At 42.3% G+C, this 22,069-nt stretch overlaps 1 protein-coding gene across 1 annotated transcript in view; it reads left to right on the top strand.

Moving 5' to 3' along the window:
• ANKAR (ankyrin and armadillo repeat containing) overlaps window positions 1–22,069 on the top strand; it is a 58,691-nt gene that overhangs the window by 15,948 nt on the left and 20,674 nt on the right. Inside the window, exons 4-11 of the mRNA XM_018573414.1 lie at window positions 116–231; window positions 3,726–3,906; window positions 4,574–4,796; window positions 10,763–10,964; window positions 12,871–13,079; window positions 16,224–16,328; window positions 18,190–18,434; window positions 20,225–20,393. Coding sequence (XP_018428916.1) covers window positions 116–231; window positions 3,726–3,906; window positions 4,574–4,796; window positions 10,763–10,964; window positions 12,871–13,079; window positions 16,224–16,328; window positions 18,190–18,434; window positions 20,225–20,393 — 1,450 coding nt within the window. The remainder of the gene's footprint in view (window positions 1–115; window positions 232–3,725; window positions 3,907–4,573; window positions 4,797–10,762; window positions 10,965–12,870; window positions 13,080–16,223; window positions 16,329–18,189; window positions 18,435–20,224; window positions 20,394–22,069) is intronic.

The following is a 22,069-nucleotide window of genomic DNA, read 5'->3' as shown; positions in this document are numbered from 1 at the left end:
AAAAAGTGATAAAATAAAAAAAATTATAAAAAGTAAAATATAATAATAAAAAAAAATGTAGGCATTAATGGTCTCTGGTCACGAAAAGGTTAATAACGCACTTTATTTTGTTTAGGAGGCTTATAAAGACATACTGGATACGGCAACAAAGCACATAAATGACCTGCTTGATCTTGATACAACTTACAAGGAACACTTCCCTCTTCCTGTCAAAAATATTAAAGGAAAGAGGCAAGTAATTTTTTTCTTATATAAACATTAGACATGATTACTAAAATTGTGGCTCTTAATATTTTTTATTATTTAATCTCTAACCTACGTTAGACATGGCTTCCCTTGTCTTCATTTCTTCTTTTTTTTTCTTTTCCGCATATAAATGTTTTTATTATTTTTTTATCACAAAAGACAATCGACAATACAAAACATCACAGTATGCGGTGCGCAGACCGTAGCATCGACAGTATGACGTGTAGTAGTAGTAGCTAAATACATGTTGTATTTCAGATAGGGGGTGGTTCCAGGTAGGTTTCGGGTCTATCACATTGATGGGGTAGTAGACCTGGTTAGACAGTGATCCACGGGAAAAATCATAGCATATATATGTAATAGTGTCATAGCATTGGTACGTATGGCATATAAACTAGTTGGGATCCTAGATGAGAAGAAGGGTCAGTTAATTATTCGTCACTGAGGAATGTAGGGTAGGAGATACTCTGGATTCTTCTCAAGTACCCTTAGGAGTTCCAAAGGCTGTGTAATGTCAGAGGATGGCGGTATCTAGGCTACTTCTAGTTTAGTTTGTAACCAGCCGGTTAGAGCGTCAGGCAACGACACCACAAAACACAGACAGGACGACATAAGGTAGGGGGGACACACAGGTAGAGAAGGGGATCATCAGGCAGTAGGGGGGTCAGGTGTTAGAGAGGAGGGAGAAGAGAGGGAAAAAAAGGGGGGGAAGAAGAGTCGGGTTGTACAGTGGCGCTAGAGGACTAAATACAAGGCAGGTGTGGTAGGTTAGTTTAAATGATACATAGGCGGCGAGGGGTGCCTGGGGCCAAATATGTGTCTATCCACGGGGACCAGGTGTTCTTAAATTTGGTCATTCTATCGCTAAGTTGCGCAGTTTGTTTTTCATGAGCCATAACCCAATGGACATGATTTATGACACTGGTGAGACTTCGGGAAGATGTCAGCCAGTTCTTCGCTATCTCTCTTTTAGCGGAGGTGCAGGTATGCATTGAAAGGTTGAACTGTCTACGAGAGAGGCCCTCTGGCCTGCAGTTGAGAAGTGCAAAGTAAAGGTCCTTAGGTATCGGTACCGAGAACAGAGATAAGAGGATATTAAGTATTAGCTCCCAAAAGTCAGAGACCTGTTGGCAGTTCCACCAAATGTGGAAAAAAGTGCCTCGATCAGGACAACCTCGAAAGCAGTTGGGAGAGCAGTCGGGGTTGTAGATAGCCACTCTAGTAGGCACCAGGTACCAGCGCCTAAGTACCTTATAGTTAAGTTCCAGCATGCTTGCACATCTTGAGCTGCTCCTAGTATTAGCCCAGGACTGTTCCCAGACTTCGTCGGCAGTAGTCGAACCCAAGGTCCTTGTCCCGGTATCTCACATAAGAGGGGGGGGCGTATCTGTGGGGGAGACTAGAATGGCGTAGAGGAGCGAGATTAGTCCAGGGCTGTGCGGGTCATTGCGGCAAATTTTCTCGAAGGGGGACATTAATCGGGGGCCCCTCTGTTTTGGGGTGGATGTAGTTATGTAGTATGTAGTTTGTAATTTGGAGGTATCGGAATATCTCTTTGTTTGGTAGTTGTTTGTGTTCCTGCAGGTGCGTGAAGGGTTTCACCCCGAGTCAGATTGTAGTTGCTAGAAGTAGGTAAGGTTGTGGACGGTCCAAGCCCTGAATCTCGAAGAATCAGTTAGAGCAGTAGTGAAGGAAGGGTTGTCAAGGATGGACATGAGTGGTGAAATGAGACCGTACCGTGTTTTGATGGAGTCCCACAGTCTGAGGGAGTGAGAAGTTATGAGGTTTGAGATGGGGGGTCTGTGTTTTGGAGCCAGCCATAATAGGTTGGCTACTGATTCAGGCTTCACTATGAAGCCTACTTGGTCGTTTGAGGCGGACACTGAGGCTGTGCGGGCCGTTACCTCATGTGAGCGGGCCGCGGGCTCCATCTTTGCCGCGGCTCGGGCCATCGCTTCTATGATGGGCTGTTGTTTCCCCTTCTGAGGGTGTTTGGGCGTCGAGGACGACATGGTCCGGTGCGTGGAGGATTCCAGGTTGCCGGCTGGAGCAAGAAGATGGGTGAGGAGGGTGAACTTCCGGGCTACGAACGGGATTGCCTGGGTGAGCTGCAGAGCCGTCTCAGAAGGCTTCCTTCATCGGCAGCTGCGTGCATGCGCCCACGTCTTCATTTCTTTTTTTATCCATATCCTACTTCTTAAGAATGCTATTTGAATTGAGGAATTTTGACCGCCATTTAGTTTTAGAATTAAAAAGTGGGACACATAGCAACAGCTGCTGCTTATCTTTATTAATTCCACACAAAATTTGACCATTTATGAAAATGAATGTGAATGAGGGTTGGGTCAAGGCAGAAAGGTCAATTTCTTTTTTTATTTGAAGGTGAAGTTTTCTCCAGAACCCCTATCAAAGGCGAGCCCAAAGACTCCTTTAGTACATTTTTACATATAGGTAACCTGTTTAACCAGGCTTTGTCTCATTGTCAGTGCTAAGTAGAAGGCATTACTATGCACTACTAGATGTTGGTATTCTGCAGTATGTTATACCCTTGTAAAATCTGCATGTTTGTTAAGTTGGCCATACACTCTAAGATTGTTCTCATTCAGCCCTGTGGGCTGTACAAGAGATATCAATCAATTCCCCCATCCATGCTAAAGAGCGTGGATAGAGGAATCTTACCTGCCAACAATTGTATTCTTCAGGGATTCTAACAGCCGCGCGTGCTGGCTGTCAGAATACTCCAGGAGTGAGGGCCCATTCACACCTATTGCAGTGCGTTCCAGTGCGGTAACTGCAGGAACGCAGTGCAATTGCTCACTAAACTTCCCCCTTCATTCTGGGGTGGGAGGGGGAGTGGCGGTGCATTGAAGTCAATAGCACCGCAGCCAGGTACCCTGCCCTCGTCCATTGCCCGCGTTCTGTTCCACTCCAAACCCATGGGTGCGATGCCATTGACTTCAATGCACCGCCACACCCCCTCCCACCCCAGAACGAAGTTTAGTGAGCGAATGCTGTAGGTTTCAGCCGCTACTGCTCTGGAACGCCCCGCAATTGGTGTGAACAAGCCCTTACTGCAACTGATTAGCTGCAATCACTGTCCGGCCAGCAATTTTCCACCCAGCTACTTCAACATAAGTCAAATTCATTTTGGTTGGTTGAGCAGGAAAAGACCAAAATGTGATCTGCGTATGGTCAGCTTTAAATGTAAACAGAGATAAAAATACAGCAATGCAGTTATGCATTCATTAAAACATCATGAAATATATTCTTAAGGGCAGCAAGTGTAGGTACATAAAATTCTTGATATCGGCCTTTGTGAACCCGTGTATAGTAGATTATATCATGGGAGAGGAAGGGGCAAGGCTAGGACACAATCATGGCAAGCCATGACAAAGGGAGAAATATCACATCTCAGGATAAGAGTATGTGTGTGGGCATCATATATTGTATTTCATGTTTATGCTGTGTCTTTTTTATAGGTACTATATGATTGCAATCCAGCTTGAAGACTTTTATCAAACAATGCAGAAAAAGCAGTGGTGGGGAGCGGTTAATGGAATAATAAGCACAATGAAGCCCAAAAGGCTTCCACTGACTGACATTCAGCTCCACGAACAATTCAAGAAGAAGTTTGGATATAAAAAGGCACTAAAGTGCAAGGTATGTTATCTGATGTTTTTGTATTTGCATCATTTAAAAAAAAACTAAAACATATAGCCAAACAATTTTTTAAGTTTTGGCTTGCTGTCTGCATCCAACTGAGGAGATATCCTATACATTCCTGTCCTCAAGCTACAACAGGGCATGTGAGGATATCTCTCCAAAGTGAGGAGAATTCCCATCGAAGATAGTTGTCACCGACACAAGTGTTAGTGTTGGATGATTAAGCGTTGCAGCTTGTTCTAGTGCCAACTCTAAGGCCTTATTCACACAGCATAAACTCGAGTTGTACACGTCTGTGTGGCGTGCACGCCCGTATCAGGCCGTTCACGGGAGGGACAGGTGCTCAATGTGATTGCACGCAGTAGCAGTAGCTTTTATTTGAACATATCTAAGGTAAGTCTTGGGTGACCTTGATCTCTTTTTTTGGGGGGGGAGGGGCAAAGATTCTGTTGTCAGCTGCCTATGATTTACAAAGAGAAGTGTACTAGTGATGGAAGTGTAACCAGTGGCTTATCAGTATTAGCAATCCAAGAACATGGGGTTATTTGTCTGCTTTGCTTCTGTACCCAATGATCTATTTTATACATTAATAGAGAATATAAGCAAGAGAATACTTTATGAAATCATCTTGTGATAAATCTGATTTGGAATTTCTCTCTTTTAGAACATAGTGTTTGGATTAAAAGCTGCCACAGAGAGGGGACTAACCGCCATCTTCTACACTTTTTGCCGTAAAACTCCTATTTCTGGGCTGAATATACTTGATGATGGCGGCTATTCTATATTACACCATGCGGCTTTACATAATAGAGTGGCAATTGTTTCCCAGTTAGCAAAAGCTGGTGTGGATTTAAACCAACAACGAAGTAATCCTTCCAATACACAAGGTGAATTTTCCAGTTCTGTATATATCTTTATTTCGCAGAGTAACATGGAATCATTTGATGATCATAAACGGATTGATTGCTAATGAAAGCAAACAAGGGTGAGTAGAGATGTCTTTTGCTGCATTAGAGAAAACAGTAGGTCCCCCTGCACTCCTTACAGCGCTTCCGGTCCAAGTGAAAATAGTGGTGCTCGCAGTGACAATCACGGATGGCGCCGTGTACAACAGTCAATGAACAATAGAAATCACCAGCACTCCGTAAATGAAATTCAAAAAAAAGTCCATTTATTTGGACTAAACGTCACACATATCACATAATCCAAGGATTATGCGATATGTGTGACGTTTAGTCCAAAAAATTTACTTTTTTTGAATTTCATTTACTGAGTGCTGGTGATTTCTATTGTTCATTGACTTTTGCTGCATTTGCACATGATATAAAACTGAACTTCTGGTTTATTTGGACTAAACGTCACACATAGCACATAATCCAAGGATTATGCGCTGTGTGTGACGTTTAGTCCAAATAAATTGACTTTTTTTGAATTTCATTTACGGAGTGCTGGTGATTTCTATTGTTCATTGACTGTTGTACACGGCGCCATCTGTGATTGTCGCTCTGCCTCTTCCCCCGCCTTCTCCCCACCCGTCTGCCACTTTTGCCATCCATGTAACAGTAGTGTGAATAGTCAGGTGATGTGAGGACTCTTAGTAAGTCCATGAAAGGGACGACTGGCTAGGGGATGGTACTCTCCTCCCACTGGGCTCCCTACATGGTTCTGGCCTTACTCCGCTCCATGTGCGGTACTTAGGCTCTCTCGCCCACTGTAGACCGCCGCTGGCTGTCCATGCTTCTGGGCTGTGAGAGGTTAGTGGGAGGGGCTGGACAGTGTCAAAGTCAGCGTTCTCTCACTTTTCTGGATCCTATACATTTTCTCGACTGTGTCACTTCCGGTGGGGCCACGTCATCCGAATCAGCTGTTTTCATGACCCCCTTTCTTCATGACATGCGCACCTGGAAGTGACGCGGTAGAGAAATTAATGGGTTGAGGAAAATTATAGCACACTGGTAGTGGAGGGATGCCTCGTCAGTGCTGTGCGGGTGTACGACTGCTGCGACCCTGGTAGTTCTGCCACTAACTCCAAGCTGTAGAGGGACTACAAATCTCAGCACAAAAACAATGTAGAATAATACCACCAGCTATAGAGGACTATAAATCTCAGAAATACGTTGTACAGCATTGCAGAATGGCATTGGCTATAGAGAACTACAATTACAAGCAATACATTACACAACAATGCAGAATACCATCAGCTGTAGAGGACTATAAATCCCAGCAATAATGACTACCAACAGCTATAGAGAACTACAATTCCCAGCAATACAATTATACAGCAATGCAGAACAGCATCAGCTATAGAGAACTACAAATCTCAGCAATACATTTAACAGCAATGCAGAATAATATGAAGCTACATACTCTGTTGCTCTGGGTTTGCCGCCTGATGTCTCCAGGGTCTCAGGAGGGTTGTTTGAGCTCTCACCAGGGGTCCAGAGAGTTTCACGGGTGCAGGTGTGTGCAGCAGAGGCAGCTCCCTACTTAGGCTCAATATGAAGCTACATACTCTGTTGCTCTGTCAGTGCGGGCTCTCTGCTGGTCAGTGCGGGATCTGTGGTGGCCAGTGGGGGCTCCCTAATAATCAGTGGTGGCTCTGTGGTAGCTCCCAGGTGGGTAGTGGGGGTTCCACTGTGGTCAGTGGGGGCTCCCTGGTGGTTGCAGGGGGCTCTGTGGTGGCCAGTGGAGGCTCCCTGGTGGTTAGTGGGGGCTCTGTGGTGGCCAGTGGAGGCTCCCTGGTGTAGGGTGACCATTCATCTAGAGCTGCAGCTAACGGTTATTTTCAAAATTGAATAGTTAACCGATTTTCAAGTTCAATTAACCGGTTAATCAGGATAATGAAAAAATGGCTCCAGTGATGGGACTACTCGTTTGTATTGAGATTGTAGTCCATCACGGGAGAAACCTTGGAGCGGTGAAAGTAACAAAAAAAAAGTGTGGTGTGCAATATAGTAAAATGTTAAATTATACAGCAATGAATGCAGAATCCTGCCAGCTATAGAGGACTACAAAACCCAGCATTGTACTATTGCTGGGATTTGTAGTCCTCTATAGCTGGTGGTATTCTGCATTGCGCTGTATGATGTATTGCTGGGTTTTGTAGTCCTCTATAGCTGGTGGTATTCCGCATTGCGCTGTATAATGTATTATTGCTGGGATTTGTAGTCCTCTATATAGCGCAGTGCAGAATACCACCAGCTATAGGGGGATACCGTAAATCCCAGCAATACATTATACATACAGTGTTTAATGTATTGCTGGGATTTGTAGTCCTCTATAGCTGATGGTATAAAATACAGCACAATGTACCATCAGCTATAGAGGAATACAAATCCCAGCAATACATTATAGAGCACCATGTGTGGGAAAGTGCAGGCTTACCTGAGCAGTCTTCCAGCAACTTGCTTCTGAGATCGGCTGTCATCCCCTCACGCCTGCTCCTCCTTCTTGTTCTCCCCGTATTGAGGAGACCATCCCCAGACAAATTATGTCCCTGGGAACATAAAATAAACCATTTTTTTTTTAATACTCACCTAATCCCTGGATCTACCAACAAGCACAGCCTCCCGTCTACCACGCTGTCAGAAGCGGCATACAGCCTGTGCTGGTTACTACTTAAACCGTCGCGCTGTGTGCAGCTTCTGTGAAGATGCGCTATTAGCGCAGCGAGGAAGCTGGCTGCGCATCTTACATAGGTCGCACACGCTGTATGCAGTTTCTAACAGCGTGGGAGACGGGAGGCTGCGCTTGTTGGTGCATCCAGGTTTTAGGTAAGTATTTTTTTTAAAAATTGTTTATTTTATGTTCCATGGGACAGAAAACACTTAATAAAAATACTTTGAAAGATAAAAATGTCCCCTAAGAATGTTGTTAATTTACCTTACCCTGGTGGTCAGTGGGGGGCTCCCTTAGCCCTAGTTGTGGGGGGGTCTGCTGTGGCCACAGCTGCAGTGGCTCCCTCCCTCCTCAGCCTCTCTGCCAAATGCACCCGGCCGGCGGGCCAGCACGCCTGCATCAGATGCTGCTCTGTAACCGGCGGCCGCTTGCTCCTCAAGTGTGTACTCGCGAGGCCCCAGCGGGTGGCCCTCTACAGTGCCTGATCCAGCCAGCCTGGATTGCCTCGTATGCGATCAGGCACTGTAGAGGGCCGGTTACAGAGCCACATCTGATGCGGGTTGGCCGGGTGCAAGTGGGTCGGTGACGGGGCCGTTTTTAATAGCATCAAAAAACGGCCCAGTCCGCCCCTGTTTATTGCCCAATCAGCAGGCTGGAGATGGGAAGGTGACACCACTGTATTCCTTATCTCTAAATGAGAAAATTGTGCCACCCTTTTGGCTGTGCTGTCTGCCAGATGTGTATTAATCACAAAGTGGCTCAGTGTTTGTCCTATAATATAGGAAAATCTACATACACCATAGATTGTGCTTTAGTATTTATTTTTTGTTTCATAATGTTATTTGTTTACTACATAGGGAAGCAGGGTCTTCTCGATCTGGAAACTGTCATTGAAAGAACAGGTATGTTATTAGTATTACGTAAAGAACACGTATTTCTGTTAATTCACCTTCTCACTAAATATTAGGGGCAAAAGCATGAGAATAACCAAATAACACTTTTATTGGCCTGTACCTAAGCAGTGTAGGAGGACTACACAGGAAGTCACCTGGATAGCTTATTGTTTTATGCACTGCAACCCGGAAACGGTAAAACTCCTGCCTCCTGTCTGTACTAAGACCAGACCAACCAAGTTTAATATAGTTTTCTGGTGGCACATTTATATTTATATATAATAGTGTTTGAGGATGGAGTAGCTTGTTTCCAGAGAGCCAACGTACAGGCTTTTGCATTGGTAAAGAAGTGCACCAGGAATCACATTTTCAAGGGTTATGTTGGAGATATGTCTCAGGATCATCTCCCCATTGCACTATTATAAATTGTTATCGATTCAGTTGTTCGGTTTAATGCTGAACTCCAGGCAGATATAAAAGACACAAATTATTGCAACTCTGTATTCATTAATACGCATTCTATTATTTTGTAAATGTATGTCTTTATTCAACCTCAAATACTATGTAACTATGTAATGTAAGTACCTGAATTGGCGGTATCAGCCTCTAACAGTCCCTGTACGGCAAAACTCAGACTGGAGAAAGGAAAAAACAGCACAAGGAAGCAATCAGTTGTGGTGTAGCACTCATGTGATAACAAGGAACAGAGTGACAGATATAAACTCACCAATCTGCTGCACCTCCTTTACTGTCCAGAGACATGTATGGATGTCCTGCTGCACTCCTTACCAGATATCCCTGTGCAAGATGGGTGATGAAATGATCGCGGATGGCGGCGCTTGGATCAGAGCATGAACACAATGTCACCAGCACATCATGGTAAAGTGTCCAAAGGAACGTTTGTCATTATTGAAGCATATTGTCACTCGTAAAGCACAACGTTTTGGGGCCGCCCAGGGTCCCCTTCATCAGGCTCAAAATGACAATGAGTGTTACAAATGTAAACCTTTTTACAGACATGCACCAAAGTGGAAAGCTGTGAACTCAGATAATCCGTCTCCCTCCCTCTCCCATTCAGTACTGCTCACATCGGTCCACCAACACAGGTACTTATACGGGTTCATGATTACTTTGTGTATTTTGTTATGCTTTTGATCGATTTTGCTGACAGTGTTTATTTGGAATGTCTGTATGGCGGGAACATGACATCATTGTGACGTCAAGGGGGTTGGGGACCGGATTATCTGAGTTCACAGCTTTCCACTTTGGAGTATGTCTATAAAAAGGTTCACATTTGTAACATTCATTGTTATTTTGAGCCTAAAGAAGGGGACCCTGGGCAGCCCTGAAACATTGCGCTTTATGAGTGACAATATATACGTCTATTAAAGGAGAATTATGAGGCGAGTGATTTTCACTCAGCCTCATAATATGAGCCGACCTGTGACAATGAAACTGTCACAAGTCGGCTCAGTAGATCGGGAAGTGAGCGAGCACATACCGTCGCTTGCTCACTTCTCGATCTATCCCTGCAGAGAGCCGTGACTGTCACTCCTGGCTCCCTGCAGGGATTCCCCCCCTCCGCTGTCCGATCCTCCAGCCATGACTGGCGGAACGGACGGGGGAGGGGGCGGGCACAGCTGGCTCTGCCTCTGGATAGGCAGAGACAGCTGTCAATCCCTCAGCTGGGTGGATCTAAACAGCGATGTCGGGATCCGTTCCGGCTGCCGCGTCTCAGTATACCGTGAGCTCTGAGCTTTGGGTCATGGGAGAACGCTAGTTTGTGTTCTCCCGTGACCCTGGGGAGAACTATGGGGAAAAGCCCTGACCCCATAGTTCTCCTTTAAGACAGACTTCCTTTGGACACTTTATCGCGGTGACATTGTGTTCATGCTTCTTTACTGTCCAGTCACCAGCTTGGGAGGAGGAACAGGACCTGTAAGTTACTGAACTGCAGCAGAAAAAAAATCAGTCTTCTACCCTGTGCTGTGTGCCAGAGCGGCGTAAATCCGCTCTGGATTGGCAGAAATACAAATCCTTTGGTAGCTAAAACTGCCTCCATATATGTATTTAATCTGCTTATTCAGTTGTCTGGGCTTAAAATGTAAGCCTTCCAACTCCTACTCTAAATTAATAAATACCCTACAACAATACACACCAGTGGAGAAGATACTGGGGCTCGGTATATAAAAGATAATATTGAATTAAGGAGAGAGAAGGTAATTACATCAGCTCCACTTCAAAACAAAATCCTGCTTTCAATTGCATTGGCAGTTTCCTGTAAATGTCTTTATTCTGCTTGTCTGTCAATAACCAGTTATTCTTCTTATCTCTGTATTTAGGACCCACAGCCTTACACTTGGCAGCTCAGTGTGGCTCACTTGAAGTTCTTTCTTGCCTGCTGGCTTTAAAGGCAGATTACAAGTTATGTGACAAGCGTGGCTGGATGGCAATACATGTTGCTGCATTCTATGGCTCAATTCCCTGCATCAGAGAGCTATACAGGAAGGACCCTGATCTTCTAGAGGCAGAAACAGCAGCTGAGTGAGTTGATATGCAAGCAGCAATATACTTTGTTAGGTGTAATAATACCATTATAAGGGTTGGCATGGTAGCCGTGTTTTCCATGGATAACTCATTTGCACCTAAAATCCCCTACATGTTGGTAATGCCTAATGTAGTCATACACTTGCCCCTATCACACGGCTCCCTGGTTTTACTTGGACCAGAAGATGCAGATATAGCGAACATTCACAGGTTACCTTTTGATGAAATGTGATGTATCTGAGAACAACTGAATATGAAGCAGTGTAAATAAGGCAGAAATGAGGCAGGCGGCCTTGGTTGATTACAGTGGGGACATAAGGTCTGTGTTTATCTCCATGTTATGTGAATTGGGAGTTTCCACACTTTAGTGAATTGAAAATGTTTGCCTTTCACTTTTTCAGTTAAATTTTGTCAAACAAGCCTGCCTGAAAGTCTTTGGCTGAACAGTGACTCCTGCCAATCAGCTCCAGTCGCTGTTTGTGTATTCTGACAGTAGCATACCCTCAACTGTCAGACTACAATAGCCGGCAGGGAAGATTCCCCATCCACCCTGATTAGCGTAGAAGAGGGAAACGCTAGGCATAGGGTGAGCTTAAGTCTAGCCATTCCCAGCCTAGTATGTACTTGTAATTGCAGGTATTTTTAGCTAAGGACACATTCATACTTTTATGAATAATTGCATGCTGGAATCAGAAAAAAAAGGTTCAAGGTACATGTGGCAGAAACACGACTGGATATTGGTCACTTGATCTTGATTGGGTCTTGGGTTATTGCCCAGTTCCATTTCAGGAGAGGCTGCCCGAAGAATGTCGCTTACATGTAGGTCACATTGAGTTGCTGCACCCTTTATACTATGAAGATCCTAAGGGAAGCTGTTAAAAACCAAACTGGTAAGATCCAAAGTCCAGGAACGCTTTCACATGCATCCCTTGTACTTGGTCATGATGTCACCAGTCACATGGTCAGCTGCTGCAAAGGCATGGGAATATGTAACTGTTCAACTCGGCTCTCAGGAGCTTTGCTGCATAACTGTACAGCGGGGAGGATGTGATAGAACAGCACCATTCAGTTTGATCTGCCTTTTAAAAGAGAAATAAATATATTTATTTATTTCTCTCTCTCTCTCTCTCTCTCTCTCTCTCTGTTTCTCTCTCTCTGTTTCTCTCTCTCTGTCTCTCTCTCTCTGTTTCTCTCTGTCTCTGTGTGTGTCTCTCTCTGTCACTCTCTCTCTGTCTGTGTCTCTCTCTCTGTCACTCTGTCTCTCTCTCTCTGTCTGTGTCTCTCTCTCTGTCACTCTGTCTCTCTCTCTGTCTCTGTGTGTGTCTCTCTCTGTCACTCTATCTCTGTCTCTGTGCGTGTCTCTCTCTGTCACTCTCTCTCTGTCTCTGTGTGTGTGTCTCTCTCTCTGTCACTCTCTCTCTCTGTGTGTGTGTCTCTCTCTCTGTCTCTCTCTCTTTCTCTCTCTCTGTGTCTCTGTCTCTCTCTCTCTCTCTCTCTCTCTCTCTCTCTGTGTGTGTCTCTCTGTCTCTGTGTGTGTCTCTCTCTCTCTCTGTCACTCTCTCTCTGTCTCTTGCCCATGATTGGGCAAATTAAATGATATTGCATTTTATTTTGAAATTCCATTATCATTTTAAAGCTTATAGAAGATTTCAGTGATTAGGTTTACATCTACTTTAGTGTCTCCCTGATTAGATGGACTTGAATGTGTTTTAGGCAGAAACTTGCACTATTTAATTGTTGTTAGAGTTTGTTGATTGGGCAGTTAAAATCTGAAACACAGGTTGTATGTGGCCAGTCTTAACTCTGCAGTGTCTTGTCCTATGCACGCTAGCTTTTTTGTTGTTATTGTTGAATATTATTAATAACCGACCTTACTTACATTTAAGCATTTGCTGTTTTACAGGTATAAGTCTACTGTATTGCTGCTCACTGCAATATCTGGAGCCCTCGTTACCCTTCAATACCTTCTTTCTTTAGGAGCAAACTGGAAAAAAGTGGACAGCATGGAAAACAACATAATCCATTTAGCTGTGCTTTACTTCCATACACACATACTGAAATACATAATAGAATTAAATATTCCAGAACTCAATGTATGGCAGCATCTTGTAGGTAATGGTAATGACAACTATTATTCATTTTTTTTTTTTTACGGTATAGGTAAATACAATTGAATACAAGGGGGTTAGGAGGGCCCTGATCATGAAAGCTTACAATCTACACAGACTTTAAACAATGCTTATAAATTCAGCTCTTATGGCTTGTTTGTACTGGTTGTATTGATATTATGGGGGTTGTTCACAAAGTAGCTGAAGGATCCAGCTGTAGCTTGGGCTGATCCTTTGGCTCTCTTCGGCTGCTGGAGCCCTTCGGTACAGTCGAACCGAAGGGCTGCTGTATGGGCTATTCACTATAGCCCGTACAGCAGCTGAAGGCGTCCGAGCGGTTCAGCCGAGCTGAAGGCATATGCTTCAGCTCGACTGAGCCGAAGTGACACCCGAAGTGGGGGAACGGCCGGTCGAATGCCGGGCTTTCTACCCGCAAATGACAGCAGTGTCACGGCCGGCTCCGCCCAGTTGTAATGACAGATCAGCGTTCCCTAATGACCTGGGGACGCTGAACTATCATTAAACAATAACAACTGGATAGAGCTGGCCTAGCAGGTTCAGGCCAATAGGAAACAATTGGGCTGAGCTAGCTGTCACTGCTAGCTCCACCCATTGTTCTTCTTTTTTTTTTATGTATTTACATTTTTCAATTTATTTACATTTAAAAAAAAAATTTTAACTTTTTTTTAAAACTATTATCATTGATTTACTAATCTGCCCGGTACCACAGAGGTACCAAGCTTAATAGCCAAGCCTATGAGGCTATGAGCCAGTGAGGCTATTCACTCACTGCCGTTCGGCCCATATGAGAAAAGGGGCGAACGGCAGTGAGTGAGCTGCCGAAGCTTTGGCTCAGCCAATCCAGATGTTGGATCGACTGAGTCAAAGTCCTTCTGCACTTCGGCTCAGCCGAAGTGCAGAGCATGTTCGGCTGACCGAAGTGCAGAGCATGTTCGGCTGACCGACGTGCAGAGCATGTTCGGCTGACCGACGTGCAGAGCATGTTCGGCTGACCGACGTGCAGAGCATGTTCGGCTGATTTCAGCCGGTGTATGGCTGAAATCAGCTGTACTGAGCCGTAGTGAATAGCTGAACGTTGTTTGGCTCACTTCACTTACGGCTCGGTCATTCACTCGGCTGCTTTGGGAATAACCCCGTATATTATTATAACTGTAATTAAAAACTTCATGCCTTGTCTGAGTATTAAAGGTAGAAAGCTTATGCAAAAAATACTAAATGCAATCAAGTTTTCTATATGTAGTAATTCATGTTTTATAATTTAAAACACAAGCAATAAACCCACCAAATATTTGGAGATGGTAGTCAGTAACTCTATAGCCAAATAAGTATTTAGAGTGGCTGGTGCATAAAACCTTTAAACTGGCAAACCCTCCACTGTGCCAAAAAATCCCCAAGGATCAAATACAAATTTAGGATAAAAGGCCCCTGCTGGTCATTGTGTGCTTTTTCCATGTATAGTAAATCCTGATTGCTGCTTTAGTTATAAATCTAGCCTGCTTTCTGGTTCTTGTAGTTTCTCTGTCTGAACCTTCCAACTGATGAGACTTGCCGTGAGCACTTCATGTCCTAACTCATGCCTATTATTCAACTTTGGCCAGACCTATCTATTTTTTAGCTAAAAATTAGTATATCAGAGAGACTTATATGCCAGTTCTATCTTTTTCTGTCCAGGAGAAATTTGTAATTTTGCTGTAAATAGATTTTTTAGACAGCAAACTGGATCTTTACTGGATGTAACAGAAAATGTCACATAAATAAGTCAATTTACTAAGCTGTATGACTTTTTTTCATAGCTTTGATCAATATATTATAACATTTTTTACATATTTAAAGTGTTTTTTCTCAAAAACAAAAACATATTACAACATAATTTTATCATCAAAACATTCAAATTACATACAAAATACCGTGTAACTGTGGAATATTTTTCCAGAAGGAAAGCTAGTAGACTAATAGTTGTCTAGTAGGAGCCCAGCAAAAACATGGTATCTGGCAAGAGAAAGCTTTTTCTTGGCTCCAGTCTGGCTTGGTTTTGTTGGTCATGCTGGAAATCCTGCCACCATTCAGATTCTATCTGGAATCCACTTTACCTGTCTAGTAAATTAACCAGTTGTATGTAAAGCTATTTACATACAGCTATGGGAATTTACTTTTAATTTTAATAAGGACTTTGGCAGCCTTTCTAGAAGGACCTTTAAAGATCACTTAGGAGGCAGAGCAAATTAGATTCCACTAAACAGATTTCGGGATTCTCTGAATATGAATCTTGCACCTGCCTTTGTTGTCTAAGATTGATGAAGAAAGACAAGAGGGACAGGTATTGCATATCTTCTCTGAGATTGGCAATGGCAAGGGCAAAGGCAGTTTGATAATTCTATGCCAGATTGCAATTTATATGTTGAAATGCTATTGCTTTTATTATGAATTAATTTAATTTCCTAGTGCCAGAGGGCCCTAAAAGAAAACTGCACAGGGAGAAGTATAGGGCCTATAAATGTAAATATTAAAAAGTGGTGGAATCTCTAGGCTGAAAATAGTATTATGTTAGGGTCTCATCCCAGTGTTTCTTTCAGGTGATTTTCCACATTTAAGGGATTACTTTTTTGGTTATGTTTTGTACTTTTATGTATTTTATAAATGTTTTCATGTGAGGTATACTTCCAGTGGTGCTTTTATCACTATTTCTGTTAAATATAAAATAGAAGTAGAGGGCCTACTATAGCTGACCCCTTCTAAGAGCTGTAATTGCCTGGCTTTAACAGTTGAAGTGACTCACCCAACACAAGCATGCAGATTTAAAACTCAGAGTCTGAACTCCTAATCTGCATCCTTCTTCTAGGTCTCTGCTTCTGAAGGCATAAAAAAGCTATTGGTTCAGCATGACAGACAGGCAACTAGCTTTTTCAGAAAAAACATACAAAAATGACAGCCTCCATAGTGTCTCAGTAGAGGTGTCCTTTATTATGATTTTACAGTGTTACTCGGCTATTTATACTTGCAGGCCAGTCTGTGTTTTTCAGTAATAAACTGATTTGATTAAAAAGAGACATTTATCTTGTTATTTCAGCTCAGAAATCGCATTGCAATAAATCTTGTTAGACTTAGAACTCCAATTTCTTTGTTTCAGAAATGTTGAAATCTAATGATTCCCACAGGAGAGAAATGGCAGCCAGATGCTTGGAGGTTCTTTGCCTCCTGAAAGAAGAGTTTTGGAAGGACATTTATGAAGCAGGTCTGATTTTTAGTTAATCATTTCTACAATATTTTACAGCCTTTCAACTGCTAATGAATAGACACTCCGTTTGCCTGTTTTTGCTTTATTATAACAATACATTGAATAAAGAGTCATACCATGCTATTTTTCTACATTCAGCTTTTCTCTTCTGTACAATTGTCCTTTAATTAGGGATGTACCAATACCGTTTTTTTCGGTATCGAGTACAAGTACCAATATTATTCTTTCGGTACTCGCTGCTACCGAGTACCTGTACTTCTGCCAGTATGGAGCCAGCTTCCCGGCCAATCCGGAAGCTGGACCCAATCAGGAAGCTACTCACCCAAAAACTCGGTATCGCCACCGATACTGATACTAGTATTGGTGCATCCCTACCTTTAATAAATCCCGCCCACCCACTAGGACAAACACTTACCTTTAGCCCTTATTTAGTCTTCTTCACTGTGCCACTCTGCTCATATCACTGTGCTCTAGCCAACAGCAACCAATCACTAACTACCCTTCATTATTGTTCAACAGTCATGGTGCTGTAGTTATTGGCAGCTACTGATTACCAACCATCAGTGTACAGTTGTATATCAGTATGCAGTAACCTCTTAACAGTACTACAGTCCCTTTGCTGTGCTGCCTCCTTCAGTGTTAAGCAGTTACAGTTTTCTGATGGAACTCATAGCAGCCAATTACTTATGTCGCCATCACTGTGCTATAACCCATAGCAATCACTAATGACCTGCTATCAGTATGCAGTATTTAAATCTGTTTACTGTTGCCTATGGCAATCAAAAACTAGTCACCCATCAGTGTCCAGCAGTCATATCATTGATTGATGGTTGTAGTCTTAGGCTGGGTTCACACCAGCCTGATACCACCCTAATAAACAGTACTTGGTGATCCTGCTACAAAGGCCATTGTTCAGGCACTTCCTGTTATGGAGTGACAACTGTCTCCCAATTCCTGCATTGAAAAGAAAAAAGTGTGGACACTGGCACTCCAAATAGTGTCTACCCTTTATTTTCTCTGCATATTGACGGTTGTCATCTGTCGACTACCGTTGCCCCCACCTAGTCTACATGGAGAAAGCGGTCAGGAGTGCCATGGGTTTATGGACTGTTATTCAATTCCTGCATTGTCAGCCTGTCACATGCGCTCTGGCTGAGACTACAAATGCAGGCATGGTTCACAGTTGTCACTATCAGGAGCTCGACCCAGAGGAATGATGTACATCCAATGCTAGAGTGAATGCGTGTAGACAGGAAGTGACTGATCAGCAGCACTGAGATGCTAAAAAAGTAAACAAAGTATTTTATAAAAAATGGCAATTGTTTAGTATATACAACACTTTATCATATAAAATGTCCTCCAGTTTTAGTTTTTTAATTCAATACGTTTTTATTGGTATAGAAAGGTACAGCAAAAGCGTCCATTACAAATGGTGGACTGGTAATCGCATAGAGATAACAGCAATGAGTAGCAAGTAGGAAGTACACTGGATAGCATTAGTAATCGGCAATCACAATCCACCATTGCATAGGTGTGTGTGCCAGTCTAACTAGGAAGACTGGATATAACCAGAGGTAGGACAAGATTAAGTAGAAGGAAAGAAAGGGGAAAATGAAAAGAGAGAGTCAGAAGGAGACATAGTAAGGCCGGAGGGAGGAGAGAAAGAAGGGGAGGAGGTAAAGGTACCTGGGGGGAGTGTGCACACCCAGGTATGGTTTTTATCTACTTCAAGGCTTCTAGATTTATACTATAAAATACTACCATTTGTGTTCACCTTATTGCTCCTGCAAATAGTTTTTGTTACTATTGTACAATAAATCTGCATTTGCTAAAAAGACTGCTTATGTCTTATTTCTAGGAACATTTCCTTGCCTTGTCAACCTATTAAAAAGTAAGCAAGTGAATCTGGAATGTGTAGCTGCAGGAACTTTAAGCAATACCTCAAATAAGGTTCCTGTCGCAAAGTGTCTAGTGGAAGCAGAAGCCATACCAATACTTATCACACTGCTGCACTCCAAACATCCTGAGCTTCAGTCCCGATGTTCGGTGATTTTATATGACATTGCCCAGGTGGATGGCAATCAAGACAGCATTGCACAAATGGTAAGCATTTAGGGGATAAAGATTATAAAATTAAAGTGACAAAGGATCCCAGTTCCCAAGAAGAAGAGTCACACTGAGGAGGCACCAATATGAATGATTTGTATTGGTATTAGAAGATAATTTAGATCTTTGCAGTGACAAGACCATTTGAAGGCATAACAAAAACAAAACAAAAAGGCAATGGCAATATTACCTAGTGATTCTTACAGGCTGACAAATATTGTGAAAGGCTGTCAGTCTATTTGAGCTAACCGATGAACAAATGCACTTTGCTTTATTTTCTAAAGTCAGTAAAGTAGATTTGGCTTTTGACACACATACTACAGTGAACATCATGTTAATGTTGTTTGTAATTTTGTGGGTACACAAATTTAAAATCTAAGAACATCAATATTTTAGGTGTCAACTACTAACTATCTTCTTTTTTTTTAAATACATTTTATCAGGCAGTGTACATAAACATCTGACAGGCATTGCCCTATGAGTTATATTTATATGCATTGTGCAGGGCAATTCATCCTGGGAATATCTGCGCATGCTCGCTCTGCGCAAATATATACTAAATGAACGTTCTTCCGTTATTTTCTTTACAAGAGCAATACATAGGGGAAATCTAGATTTTCAGATCCCTGGTCCAAGAAACTTGTGGCATGAGAGACACACATATTTTTTACTATACACAGTGGGATGAACAAACAAACAATTTATAGAAATCTACACTGATTGTATTTATTATATCTCCTAACACACTGTGGTTTAGAAGAATTTTTATAAAGTATTCTTGAATGTTACAGAAAACTACATTTCTTTTTAAAAGTTCTGGGTAGAGTAGGGAAGTGTTAAAAAACCCTCTGAGTTTATTTTTGCCTGTTTGCTTCTCATTGGGGAGATTTTCTTTACTTTCTCTCTATAGCATTCTCTTTATAGCACTTTCTATCTTACTAACAATGGCCACCAGGAGAAATAAAGAGGGTTAAAGCTGAACTCTAGGCAGGTATAAAAGACACAATATAACACAGCTCTTTGATCATTCAGGTACAGTGGAAGTACCTGAATTTGACCTGGAGGGCTGGAGTGAGAGGAAGAAGCAATACTAGAAGCCAGTCAATTCATGTGCTGGCAACAAGCATGCTGATAGGAAGAGAAAGCAAAGTGACAGAGAGATGAGTTCATCACAGTGCTGCTCCTCCTTTTCCTGTCTAGTTACAAGCTGGGCTTAGTAGATTGATCGATGCTGGCCATCAGAATGAAAAAAAACTTTAGTGGAAATCTCTGGATTGAAGATGAATATTGAAACAAAAGCTGGTTTTGTTATTTTGTCTTGTAATGTAATCTTTTTATTTTTGGCTGCAGTTTTGCTGTAATCCGCAATAGGGACACGGACAGCAATAAAAACCTGACAGGGGTTCCAATCTTTTATCACACTCTATCCAAACTAGAAAAATACTATTTTGACTATGCATACGCTTTATGGAAGACATCAGATATTAATATCATCCAACCAAAAAAGGTTATTTCTAAATGTATGGATATAGCATTGTAATATGGAACCAACATAAAACACAGGTTTCCGTGGTAGATTCCTTGTACTTTAGAAACAGCAGTTTGAAATAAATACTAGTTAAAATTGATCTATGTACATACAGATAATCTAAATTTACATTTCCAGTGGATTATTTACCAAGCATACATTCCATACCATGCTTACTATGTAATCTTTCTGGTCTCTAAAAAAATGTATAAATAAGATTTTTTACAATGATTATATTTTCTTTTTAAATATGTTTTAGAATGGAGTTGCACCTTTGGTTAAACTGCTGCGTAAAGATTTTGAAGATGTATTGGTAAATGCTATTAACTGCGTCCAAGTTTTATGCATTAATAACCCAGCCAATCAGAAGGCTGTCAAAGATCTAGGAGGCATTCCACTACTTGTGGACTTTCTATCCATTAACTCTGGTAAGTAAGCCTTACATTTAGTGAGGAATGAGACCTAACACTCCGTGTTTGCATAGGATGTAAAAACAAAAACAGAAAACAGTGGCATTGGGCTTTGGATCCATTTACTTCTTTACTGAACATGTTAAATCACACCATTATGATAATCCACCCTAAATTGTGCTAGTACTAGGCTGACCATATTTCCTTGAGCCAAAAACAGGACCTCGGGATGGCAAAAATTGAACAATCTAGATTGTATTGTTTGCATATAATCTTATTCCTCCGGAGTCTGTTGATTTCATACGTGTAGGTCTAAGTATATTGTAATGTCACATATAGAGTGATATTCAATACACTGCCACCGTTAATATATATAGAGTTAATGTATGTGAATTGGCCTACTTTGGAAATATTACATGCATACATCACCCTTGCATTCTTTCTACACCTTTCCCCCTTCCTATACTGCCTCATATCCTTCCATTGGGTCAGTCTGAGGAGCAGAGAACTATGCCATTAACCTTGAGATTTCTTAACACTCTGGAGCACTACCCTGGTGAGATAAAAGCTCTGTTATTGATCATATAAAATGGCTGCCTGAAGGTTATTCTTCCTCCACTGCAGCACTGACTTGGAGGAAGTTGCGTATGGGTGTAAAGATACTAGCAGTAGGAACAATCAGGTATCCATTGTCTGCAATAGTTTATCATTCCCAGGAAGGTGAGCAACTCTTTCTGTGTGACAGGTTTGGGAAGGTGGCTGATAGCATTGACTCTCTGTGGGATGAGTGATCTCTGTCCTTTTCTCAAAACAAATCCCAAAATATTCAACTTGTTGTTGACAAAGTTGTAGCTTTGTCTTTGCTACTTTATGTCCCTCATTGGCAACGTACTTGAGCAACGACACAGTGTCTTTATAGCAAGCCTCCTGATTGGGACTAGACAACAGTAGGTCATCGACATACTGAAGGAGGACTGAACCATGTTCTGCATTCCATTGTCTCAGAGTTTGATGGAGCACCAGCGAATATACTGCCGGTGAGTCCACATAGCCCTGGGGGAGGCGAGTCCAGGTATACTGTACCCCCTCAAAAGTGAAAGCCATAAGTAGTTGTGTCTGTGGGTCAACTGGGACCGAGAAAAAAGCATTACTTAAATCAATCACTGTAAAATGAGAAGCATCTGATGGTATGGCTGTAATTAAAGCGGCAACATCTAGCACAATCTGTGCTATGGGTATCACTAAACTATTTATAGCTCTGAGATCTTGTACAAATCTGAATTCTCCACTAGCTTTGGGGACAGGATTAATGGGTGTATTGTAGGGAGAAACAACAAGTTTCAAGACACCTTGTTCCATGAAACTTTGTATTAAAGGTCTGATCCCCTCCTTATTGTTTAATAAACACCGGGGATCCTCCCTCTTTCAATCGTGCTTGGTACGGGGTACAGCTAATTAATCCCACATCAGTTTTAGAATTTGCCCAGACACTATCAGGGACACTTGATCATAAGGGATGATAGGGACAATGTCGCTATCCGTGGTCATTCCTCCAGCCGGAATAAATGCTATGGTGGCATGTAATTTTCCCAGCAAATCTCTACCAAGAAGATTTACCGGACAACCCGGTATTAGGCAGAAACTGTGCAGGCAGATAACCTCCTGACCCTCATAACTGTCGGGATCAGGATGTA

This window comes from Nanorana parkeri, unplaced genomic scaffold (assembly GCF_000935625.1).
Source record: "Nanorana parkeri isolate BGI_ZX_2015 unplaced genomic scaffold, ASM93562v1 scaffold2372, whole genome shotgun sequence".
Lineage (NCBI taxonomy): Eukaryota > Metazoa > Chordata > Amphibia > Anura > Dicroglossidae > Nanorana > Nanorana parkeri.
The sequence above is the reverse complement of the archived record's forward strand: the minus strand, read 5'-3'. Positions and strand labels throughout refer to the sequence as shown.